Source organism: Anarhichas minor, unplaced genomic scaffold, assembly GCF_050575085.1.
Source record: "Anarhichas minor isolate MPS153535 unplaced genomic scaffold, ASM5057508v1 ptg000035l, whole genome shotgun sequence".
Taxonomy (NCBI): domain Eukaryota; kingdom Metazoa; phylum Chordata; class Actinopteri; order Perciformes; family Anarhichadidae; genus Anarhichas; species Anarhichas minor.
In genome coordinates, this window is record NW_027466481.1 from 1,055,852 (window position 1) to 1,067,289 (window position 11,438).

Consider the following 11,438-nt stretch of genomic DNA (forward strand, 5'->3'; position numbering starts at 1 on the left):
AAGCAGCCAATGTTGTTATCTGTGTTGTGAGTTTATCAAGCTAAATCTGATTATTATTGGTATTGATAGTAAGATATGAAATTACCTGTTGTAGACCAGGATCTCGTGGGATCAGATAAGCATGGAGTGTGAGGAAATCTGTGTCGGTCTTGTATATTAACACGTTACAGTATATTTCCACTAAAAGGCCCAAAAATCTCAATATGGCCATTTTTAGAGAGAATACTGGTTCACACAGCTTGACATGGGACGATGTGACCTCAGACACATTTTCCACAACATCTCCACAGTCATCTATGTGCAGGACTGCAAACTTGTCTAATATCGTAGGGTTGTCATCTGTACAAAACAAAAGCACAGAGAATTAGTGAGTAGAAATGCACTGCATCAGTATTTGTAAAACATGCTGTCTGAAATATAAAAAGGTCAGTTCATTTTATGTTAATATTTCCTCATGTCCACTTACCTATGCAGATCCAGTGTGGCAGGTGCACTTCATCTAACTTCCCAGCAAGGACTGTGATGTTCATTAGGGGACCTGCAGGCATGTATTGCATGCTGTTGATCCGCTCCATGTGTTCCTCCACAGAGCTGAAGTGGTACTGAAAGCGGACCTTTCCCTTACAGATCCAGCGCAAGCCAGAGACGCTGCATTCAAAGTGTCCTGCTTCAGACTGTAGGCTAAGTCATGAAAAAGAAAACGAGAGAGTGTGAAAAGTATTGCCACTATAATTCTCATATTGCATTGGTTTCCCTCCAGCTCCAGTTTGCTGTGACGCAGTAGTTAGGACGTTATATTTTACCTGTAAGTTGGAGCCTCATCTGCACCTGCACTGTTCACTTCAGGTTCAAGTTTAGTCCAGTCACTGGAGTCCTTCTGCAGAGAACAATCATTTAAAACATTTTGTGAAGATGTTTCTTTTTGCGACATACCTTGAAGGAAAAAATAAAACAAATGGAAGGACTTACAATGATGCTTCCACAACCCTCAAGCTCTAAACTTCCTGAAGGCCCTTGTGAAGACACAGAAGATTTAAAAAAAATAAAAAATTATGTTTCATGACGTACTAGACTACATCCGCCATTTTGGGTAGTTTTGCTCACTCCTTAAGGTCCCTGTTCTCAGGGTGGTGCCCCGTTATTATTAATAATTGTTAATAATGTTATTGACATCAATAATTCTATTTATGTCAATAATTTAGTTTTCATATTTGCTGATAACCAAACACGCTCCTGATAGATCCCAACAAATAGTAGGCTATAATATTCACTACCGGTTTGTAACCGGTACGACAGCGTTTAATCCACTTCGCCTCTCCTCTGCTCCGTGCTGTATGCCGAGGCTGCCGTGCCGCACTCGAGAGCAAAGTGGTGTCCTGCTGCAGAATTAATAACGGGCAAACAAACACTGACTCATGTAGAATGAATAAACATCCAAAAATATTGTTTTCGGATTCAAATGTCAACGTTAACATGAAGTACTCGGTACAGCCCTTCTGAAACCTAGCAGGTCTAATGACAATGATGGCGAGTATGCAGTCACTGAAATCGCTGATGACGTAGCTCCAACCGAAAGGAAACATAAATGTTGAGCATTCATGATGTCATTCTTTATATAGCCTGCCTATCAATTAATTTTAAACTCAAATAAACACAGATAATATCTAACCGGGATTTCTCCCATTTGTCCGTGATGTTGAAATCTACACACACACTCACACGCACACGCGCACACAGAATCGCTTGTTGACCCGCGATGACAAAAGGCTTCAAACAGACCCCCTCATCGGTGATCAGATCAGCGGATTCTGCTTCCAGCAATCTGTGACCGGCACCCTCATTTATTGGCAATCCATCATTGGATGTGCATCCATTGAGCCAGTAGCATAGCTAATCATTAATAAATTGAAAATAAGAAAAAAGGGACAGATTTTTCCCCACAACTTACCTTTGGATCCTGAGCTGAAGTCTGACAACCTCTTCACCAGATCACTCCTGTTCATCTCCATTAAAACTTCACTGGTCACCTCCACAGACTGCTGCCTGTAGATCTCCATCATCATCTCCACTATTCCATCTCTGTCTGCCGTCTCCATTCTCTGTCTTGACATTCTTGGGAGGCCTTTCTTCGTTCTAGTGCGCTGCAGGACGAGCTTGAATTGCTCAAGCTCCCCGTAACTTAGATCTTCTAGTGTTTCCAAAAGCTTCTCCTGAACTGATGTCATGGTTACTTCCTGATGGATTAAAAGTAATGAGTGTGCATTTATGTAATATCGCCATTGTAGTAATGAAACATTAAGCAAGTCATTAAGAGTATTGTAACAATGTATATTTACCACATCAGGCACAATGATACATTTTGAGTTTAAGATTACTATATGTGCTAATCTCTGTAGCATCATCACAACACCGATATGAGTAATTTGCTTCACTGACTGTCTCTAACGTTCTCTCACACTTTGCTACAAAAAGCAGGAATGAGCCACCTGATCACATGTTCTCATCACTTATACAGCAGATGTGATGTTTCTGGTTTAAACACGGTTTCCACCACTTTACTGTCAACATGAGGATTATTTTCAACCTGTAACAATTAAATGAAAGCTGTGTTGTGTAAAGTGTGTCTGATCTGACACTACTCACGTTCTTGATTGGTTTAGATGGATGTTCCTCTGAGGAGAAAGAAAACAGAAAATGACTCGTTGACTGACAGATTCAAAATCAAACTTGTCAGATTAAGTTGCCTTTGAATAAAATGTATAAAGAATTAATTGCAAAATAACACTAAAATCTCCAATCACAAAGAGGGAGAAAGAAAGAAACATTGGACACCATATCTGTCACGGCTCCGCTGTGACTCCAGCCCTTGTCTTAGTGTCTCCCCTCTGTTCTTTCTGTGTGTGTGTGTGTGTGTGTGTATGTGTGTGTGCCATGGGCGCGGCTTCCATCACCCGGCACCTGGGCTCATCTCCGCACCTACCTGCAATCAGACCTTCAGGCACATGCAGCTCAAATACCCCGGCTTCCTTCACTCTCATCGCCAGATTGTTTCGTCAGCTCAGTGGTAGCTATACCTTGGCCCCTCTGAGTCTTTTTCTCGACAAAGAGAGTTTTGTACTTTGTTTTTCTGAGATTACGACTCACTTGTTTTTCCTTGTGCCTCAGGACCAAAATGTGGTCAGTAATGATGTCAATTCCGTGATTTCTGCAGTTGAACTAATAAATGTGGTGTTGTTGAATTGCTGCCTACCCTCTATTCTTTAATATGTCACATTAGGGAATAAATAAGTTTGATTATTATGAATTCTAAGATCTATTTTCTGAGAAACATATTGTATAATGTGAAAGTTTTTGTATTCATTATCTTACCTGAGAGTCCTAAGGTGAGTTCTGACAACCTCTCTACCAGATCTTTCCTGTTCATCTTCTTTAAAACCTCCTCTGTCACCTCCACAGACTGTTGGCCGTAGGTCTCCATCATCAGCTTCACCATTTTATCTCTGTCTGCCGTCTCCAATCGCTGTCTTGGGATTCTTGGGAGATCTTTCTTCATTCTAGTGTACTGCAGGACATGTTTGAATTTCTCGAGATCCTCGTAATTTAAATCTTGTAGTGTTTCCAAAAGCTTCTCCTGAACTGATGTCATGGTTGCTTCCTGATGGATTAAAAATAATCAGAGGGTATTCATGTTATATCTCCACTGTGGTGAGGAAAAATGTTCCTTGTCAGTGTTTTAGACGTATCGTAAAGATGTAATAAGATTTATGTTATTTTTCTGCATGATCACTCAATACAATGATACACTAATATCTGTTCTATTGTTTGTTTTACCTTGTTTTCTTCATAAATATAAGGTATTGTATTTGTATTTATTTGTTTAGCAAATCAAAGCAAAAGATGATTCCCTTCATCCTTCAACCCTTTAACTCAGTAAACTGATTACTACCATCTGATCTAACACAACATCTGGTTTCTGTTACAGTAGCTCAAAGAAACTGTGTTCTCTACTTGACATTTAACATTTCTATCGTAACATCAATGGTGGATAACATTATTTCTTAATTAAGAGCTCAATCTTAACGCCATGAGAACCAATTTAAAACACTTGGTTTGGTTTGTATTATCATTTATAATGTTCAAGAACAGGCTGGTTTTCAATCTGCATCTATTGAATGAAAGTTGTGATGTGTAAAGTCAGACTCACGCTCTCTGATAGTGAAGGTTGATGTTCATCTTTAGCTCGCTCGACCACTGCTGCGGTCTCTCTCCTTCCCCCTCTCCCTCTCCCTCTCGCTTTCAGTTCTTGAGCCGGATAGGAGTGGCCAAATTCGAATGCTGTGTATACTGTGGAGAATTTCAGTATTAAACGCATTATTAGTAGGATTAAATAACACCCCTAGTGGTGAGTAGAAGTGTCACAATAATAAATATGTTAGTCACAATATGTTTCCATATGGAATGTATTAAAGGTTCACAATATTCTTACTTATAGAGGATATTATATGTTACAGTATATTAACTCATTGAATGTATTAAATCATAGAAGTATAGTCACTGTAGATATTAAAACACTAAGAATAGTTTTGAGGGTCAGATAGGGATTCTGAGTGAGGTGTCAGACATGCAGCAGCAAATTGAGGCGACCTCATCGATGGAGGATGGGGCCAGTGGGACGGTCAAATGCCAAGCTGACCAGCAGGACAGAGAGGAGGAGTCCAAGATGTTTTGCGAGGAGCCAAGATGTTTTGCTAAGGGATCGATAATGGGAGGGGGCAGAATTCAAATGAAGCCAATCACTAATCGCCACGGAGGGTCATTCACACGTTTTATGACAGTATCGGACACTTTCCGACTCTCATGGGATACAAAAGACAATGTTTTTGGGGAGTTTACCTCAGATTACTGCAGCTCTCATTTTCAGCTAACTGGCCGCGCCGGACTGTGAGGAGATGCGTGTATGTGGTCTCTGCTCTCGAGAACATTACTATTGATAGTTAATTCAGTTTGTAAGTGAACTTTGTGTAGTACATTAAATATTGTTTTAATTTTGAACCGGGTCCAGCTCATTCTTCTGATGCGCGTGCGCAGTAAGAAGCTCGCAGCAGAAGTGTACCTGCGGCCTGCAAGCTCCTTCATCCTTTGTTCTTAAAAACCTAACAATACAAACAGTGTGACTACATATTATACCTTTTAAACTTTCAATATTTTTGAGACTGTCTACGAGGTGTTGACTTATTTATTTATTGATCTCTGCCACCAGTTTTATATTACACATTGGGGATGATAGATTTGGATCTCAAGCTAATTTACCTTTTGACCCCCTCCACTTTAGATCAGTTCTGTTCATCTTCTCAACAACCTCCCTGGTTAAATCCACAGATTGATGGCCATAGAGCTGCATCATCAGAGCCACTGTTTTTGCTTTGTTGGCGCTTTTTTTCAACATTGATGAGATGTCTGGGAGGTTCTTCTGTGAGACGATCAACTGCAGGAACTCCTGGAATTTCTTTAACTTCAAATAATCAATACCCTTCAGGGTTTGTAAAAGCAGCTGTCTCACCGCTACTTTTGTTGCTAACTGAAAAAAACAAACAATAGATTCATAAAATAAATGAATAATTAAATCATGACTTTGGGTCTAATGATTTAAAAACAATGTTAAACATGACTTTGCATTGGTTGAATAAAAGCTGTGTTGTGTGAAGTCAGACAGATGTGACATTACTCACTCTCTGGATCAGTGCAGATCTGTGTTCATCAGAGAGTTTCTCTGAGGAGAAAAGTAGTAAAAGTCATGAGTGATTGATCTAACGTCTGACAATAAATATCGTTCACAGGCAACATTGCTTTTTATAAAGTCTACACAACACAATATTACACTTAAACCACAACAGTCATTGTTGTCTCCTCTCTCAAAATATTTTTCATACTTCATATCAGTCATACAATATATTTTGTACACAAGATGACGTCTTTTCTCTACATTATCAATCATAGTATTCATAATGAAAAGAGAAGAAGCTTATGACAACTTATGACATACTGTACATGTGAAGTAGCTGTTTCATGGTTTTAAGATGTTTTTGTCTTTGTTGTCTTACTTTTGGGTCCTGAGCTGCTGTGTGACAACCTCTGCACCAGATCAGTCCGGTTCATCTTCTTTAAAACCGCCATGGTGTTGTTCACAGACTGTTGGTTGTAGATCAGCACCAATAAAAACACCATGTCCTGCTTGTCTGTTACCTCTAACAGCATCAATGGGATGTCTGTGGAGCGTCTGCTGAAGTCAGTTCGACTCCAGAAGACATCCTTAAACTTCTTGAGCTCCCCGTCACTCAAACCAGCCAGCGTTTCCAAAAGCAGCTCTATAACAGACGCCATCGTTTCCACCTGATATATTCAAAGGAAATGTTCATGAGGCAAAAGTGAAAAATATGTTAATATATATAGTTTAATGACTTGCATTTTTTATTTTTCAATATAAAAAACAATCAGTGTACAACTATCTACAAATACATCTTATGTCCTTCTCCATTGCTCCCTCCCAACCCCGTGCAACTCTAAGAACAAGTGGGATGAACAACATTTCACTCAATCAATAATGTGCCTTCATAGAAATAAAATTAAGAAATATAAATAAAATAACATAAATACATAAACCCTTTTAAGAACAAAATATAAAATCCACCTGGAGTACAGATTTTTGGTCTATAAAATGTCAGAAAATGGTTAAAGATCACAATTCCCTGAAGTCCCCGTTGACATCTTTAAAAGTCTTGTTCTGTCTGACTCAACAGCCCAAACCTAAAAATATTCAGTTTACAATGAAACAGAACAGAGAAAAGAAGAAGATCTTCTCAACAATATTTGACATTTTTGTTAAACAAAAAGTACTTAAACGATTAAGAGATTGTCCAAATAGTTGTGATTTATTTTCTGTTGATCAACTGATTGATTAATTGTTTCAGCTTTAGTTTAAAGTCAGACAGATGTGACATTACTCACTTTCTGGATCAGTTCAGGCCGATGTTCATCCTCAGTGTGTTTCTCTGAGGAGAAAATAAATATAGATGATTGATTTAACACCAGGCTTTATAATAACACACTGTCAGACTACAAGAACTATAATGTTAAGGATTGATTGCATAATGAACAGAAAATATACTGTAGACCATAATAAAAATAAACTAACTTCTTATTTGCGAGACTGAAATGTAAATTAAAGTAACTTCATGGCTTTGAGGAATCATATTTCTTCAAGTTCAATGAATAATATTCAACAGATTCATGTGAAATTATGTAGACAACATTAACCAAATTCCTTTTGGGTTATATACAATACAAGACTGGTAATAATGAAATCAAAATACACAAATTTAATGGACCAAAAAACAAACAAGATCATGTGTCCCAATAAAGAAAAATGTTTTTGAAGAATAGATGTTGTGGGCGACCATGGCTAAGTGGAGAGCAGGGCCGTCCTTCAATCAGAGGAATCGGCGGTTCGATCCCCGGCTACGCTAGTCACATGGTGATGTATCCTTCAGCAAGACACATCACCCCAAAAATTGCTCCCTTTGCTGTGCCTACGATGTGTTAGAATCTGAATTGTAAGTCGCTTTGGATTAAAGCGTCTGCTAAATGACTGTAATGTTGAGAGACTTGTTAAACCACACAATTTACAAACTAGAGTTACTGACTCTCAGTTGTATTTCTAGTCAAGAAACTAGTCAAATTGCAGTTTACATCCATGTCTGTAGAAAATGTCTTCACTTCATCATTTTATCCATCCATCCATTTTCCTCTGCTTATCCGGGGTCGGGTCGCGGTGGCAGCAGGCCAAGCAGGCTGACCCAGACTTCCCTCTCCCCCGCAACATTTTCCAGCTCATACTGGGGGATCCCGAGGCGTTCCCAGGCCAGCTGGGAGATATAATCACTCCAGCGTGTTCTGGGTCTTCCTCGGGGTCTCCTCCCAGTTGGGCATGCCCAAAAAACCTCCAGTGGGAGGTGCCCAGGAGGCATCCTAATTAGATGCCCGAACAATCTCAGCTGACTCCTTTCGACGCGAAGGAGTAGCGGCTCAACTCCAAGTTCCCGGCCACCCTACAGAGGAAACTCATTTCGGCCGCTTGTAGCCACGACCTTGTCCTTTCGGTCACGACCCAGATTTCGTGACCATAGGTGAGGGTAGGAACGTAGACCAACTGGTAAATTGAGATCTTCACCAAGACGGTCCAGTGCAGCGCCTGCTTTACTGCTGCAGCCGCACCGATCCGCCTGTCGATCTCCCGCTCCATCTTACCCTCACTCGTGAACAAGACCCCGAGATACTTGAACTCCTTCGCTTGCGGTAGGAACTCCGTCCCCACCTGGAGGGAGCAATCCACCGGTTTCCGGCAGAACACCATGGCCTCAGATTTGGAGGTGCTAACTCTCATCCCCGCCGCTTCAAACTCGTCTGCAAACCGCCCCAGTGAATGCTGGAGGTCACGATCCAAGGAGGCCAACAGGACCACATCATCTGCAAACAGCAGAGAGGCGATCCCGAGACCCCCGAACTTGACGTTTTCCACCCCCCGGCTGCGCCTAGATATCCTGTCCATGAAAGTCACGAACAGGACCGGTGACAAAGGGCAGCCCTGGCGGAGGCCAACACCCACCGGGAACGTGTCTGACTTATTGCCGAGAATGTGGACACAGCTCCTACTGCAGTCGTACAGAGACCGGATAGCCCGTTGTAACGGGTCCGGCACCCCATACTCCCGCAGCACCCCCCACAAGAACCCCCGAGGGACCCGTTCGAAATCCTTCTCCAAGTCCACAAAGCACATGTAGACTGGTTGGGCAAACTCCCAGAACCCCTCCAGTAGTCTTGCGAGGGTAAAGAGCTGGTCCACTGTTCCACGGCCGGGACGGAATCCGCACTGCTCCTCTTGAATCCGAGGTTCGACAAACGGTCGGAGTCTCCTTTCCAGCACCCTGGCATAAGCCTTCCCCGGGAGGCTGAGTAGTGTGATACCCCGGTAATTCGAGCACACTCTCCGGTCCCCCTTTTTGAAGATGGGAACCACCACCCCGGTCTGCCAGTCCATGGGTACTGATCCCGACCCCCATGCGACATTGAAGAGGCGTGTCAGCCAAGACAGCCCAACAGTGTCCAGCGCCTTCAGCATCTCAGGGCGGATCTCATCCACCCCCGGCGCCTTGCCACCAAGGAGCTTTTTGATTACCTTAGCGGCCTCCGCCCCCCCCCCCCCCCCCCCCACCCCCCCTCCAAGTCTTCAGGCGCTGCCTCCTCTCCGGAGGACATGTTCGTCGGGTTTAGGAGTTCCTCAATGTGCTCTTTCCACCACCCGACGATGTCCCCGGTCCAGGTCAGCAATCCCCCCCTGCTGAGAACAGCCTGGGGGGGTTTGCCAGAACCTCTTTGAGGCCAACCGAAAGTCCTTCTCCATGGCCACCCCGAACTCCTCCCATGCCTGAGTTTTAGCATCCGCGACCACCGCAGCTGCAGCCCTTCTGGCCTGCCGGCACCTCTCAGCTGCTTCAGGAGACCCCTGAGCCAACCAGGCCTTGAAGGCCTCCTTCTTCAGCTTGAGGCTCCCCTCACCTCCGGTGTCCACCACCGGGTTCTCAGGTTGCCACCACGACAGGCACCGATGGCCTTCCGGCCACAGCTCCTGCAGCTTTTATCCTATCATCATAATTAGCATATGAACTCTTGAGTTATGACCAAAAACGTGTTTTATGAGGTCAGAGTGACCTTTGACAACCAACGTCTAATCAGTTCATCCTTGAGTCCAGGTGGACGTTTGTGCCATATTTGAAGAAATTCCCTCCAGGTGTACCTGGGACATCACGTTCACAACAATGGACCAGATGGAAGTACGTATGGACAACCCGAGAACATAAAGCCTCCGCCCACGGCGACAAGTCAACAGACTCATGAACCCCTCAGAACATCTTTACTTTGAAGTTGAAATCCAAAACATACACCTCTGAAGTAATATTTGTCTAATTTAACATGTGGTCTTTATTTTGTATGCACAAGTATATTTAATTAGTTAAAGTAGACGCTTCAACAAGACAACCAACAACTAACTCTGTGAAGCTTATAAAGTTCAGTTTTTGTTGAGAATGTGTTTGAGAGGTGTTCTTTCAACTCTTTGGTAGTTTTGCTGTCATGGTGGGCCTATATGGTGTTGTTGCATTGCTTTATACTATAAGCTGCTGTATTTGTAACCGTGCATATTAAATATCATTAATGTGACCGTTATCTTTATCTTACCTTTGGGTCCTGAGCTGGTCTCTGACAGCCTCTGCACCAGATCAGTCCTGTTCATGTCCATGAAAACCTCCTTGGTCACCTCCACAGACTGTTGACCCCATATCTCCACCATCACATCCACCAGGTCGTTTGTCCTCTGTGCCTTATCCAGTCGTCTACATGAGATTTGTGGAAGGCCCCAGTGGAAGAAGTTGAACAGCAGCAACCACCTGAATTTCTTTAACTCCTTGGAGCTCAAATCATTGAGAGTTTCCAAAAGCAGCTCTTTAGCAGTCATCATTGTTTCCACCTGGAAAATTCCAATTATATGTTCATAAAGGAAACATGTTCATGAGAACCACAGTTCTGTAAAGGAAAAGCTTAAATTCCTCCACACAGAGCATGATGGGTCATTGAATGGTTCACATGTAAAATGATGTGAATCATAGGCTCTGACTTTCAGACACCAGGTCAACTCAGTGGAACACTTATGGGAGATTATGGACTGAAGTTTAGGCAGCGCTCTAAACCAACATCATCAAAACAGCAAATCAATGCACGTCATGTGGTAGGTGCTCATCTCTCCAGCACAGTTACAGCTAATCTATGATGTTTTGCAATATGCCGATTTTCAGTTATGCAGCAAAAGTAGTTTGTGAAGTTTCTATTGATGTTTTCGTGACTCTGTTTAAATCCATTGTGACGTGTGTGAATGTGACTACAGCTGCTGTCCTTCATAAGGGAACACGCTGTAAACTGTTCAGAGCTACGCTTTTTAGGCCGACAGGAGACGAGTAAATCCCATTTTCTAGTGGAGGATCCTTTAGGGATTTTAGAAATATTACCCAGTTTGACTTGTATTCAAAAAATATTTGTTATATCACATTCACATAAGATTTGATTCTCAATTGTATTTACCTATTGAGTCTCAAAAACTGACTATATGAGAGGTTCCACCTGTGATATCCACACTTCTTAAAATGCTTTACATCACTAAGGATTTACTCACTGGCACTTCTGTTCCTCTGAGCTCATCGATTAGATCTGGCTCATGTTTATTCAGGAATCTGTAGAACATCGCTTTTCCTTGACCTCCGCTGGATTCCAAAGGCCCACTAAAGAGCGCCGTCATCTTCTCCTGAGAGGTAGGCAGAGCCTTGATTTCATCA

The 11,438-nt window shown here is 42.4% G+C and overlaps 1 protein-coding gene and 1 long non-coding RNA gene across 2 annotated transcripts; both read right to left on the bottom strand.

Moving 5' to 3' along the window:
- Nucleotides 1–40: 40 nt before the first annotated feature.
- On the bottom strand, nucleotides 41–4,331 carry LOC142965645 (uncharacterized). Its single transcript, XM_076106684.1, has 9 exons — nucleotides 4,205–4,331; nucleotides 3,370–3,655; nucleotides 2,644–2,672; nucleotides 1,949–2,234; nucleotides 1,314–1,379; nucleotides 970–1,013; nucleotides 804–877; nucleotides 467–681; nucleotides 41–339 (listed from the first exon to the last, which is right to left on the bottom strand). Exons 2-9 carry the CDS (start codon nucleotides 3,644–3,646, stop codon nucleotides 41–43), a joined length of 1,290 nt encoding a protein of 429 aa, XP_075962799.1. The 5' UTR covers nucleotides 3,647–3,655; nucleotides 4,205–4,331.
- Nucleotides 4,332–5,457: 1,126 nt separating this feature from the next.
- On the bottom strand, nucleotides 5,458–6,177 carry LOC142965696 (uncharacterized). Its single transcript, XR_012957722.1, has 3 exons — nucleotides 6,102–6,177; nucleotides 5,730–5,770; nucleotides 5,458–5,497 (listed from the first exon to the last, which is right to left on the bottom strand). It is a non-coding gene; the product is annotated as an uncharacterized LOC142965696 (long non-coding RNA).
- Between the last annotated feature and the right edge of the window lie 5,261 nt (nucleotides 6,178–11,438).

Coding starts and splice junctions, on each gene's coding strand:
- LOC142965645 (XM_076106684.1), bottom strand. CDS start 3,646: ATGACATCAGTTCAGGAGAAGCTTTTGGAAACACTACAAGATTTAAAT. Junction 878..969: donor AGGGTTGTGGAAGCATCATT/GTAAGTCCTTCC, acceptor TGTTCTCTGCAG/AAGGACTCCAGTGACTGGAC. Junction 682..803: donor GATGAGGCTCCAACTTACAG/GTAAAATATAAC, acceptor TTCATGACTTAG/CCTACAGTCTGAAGCAGGAC.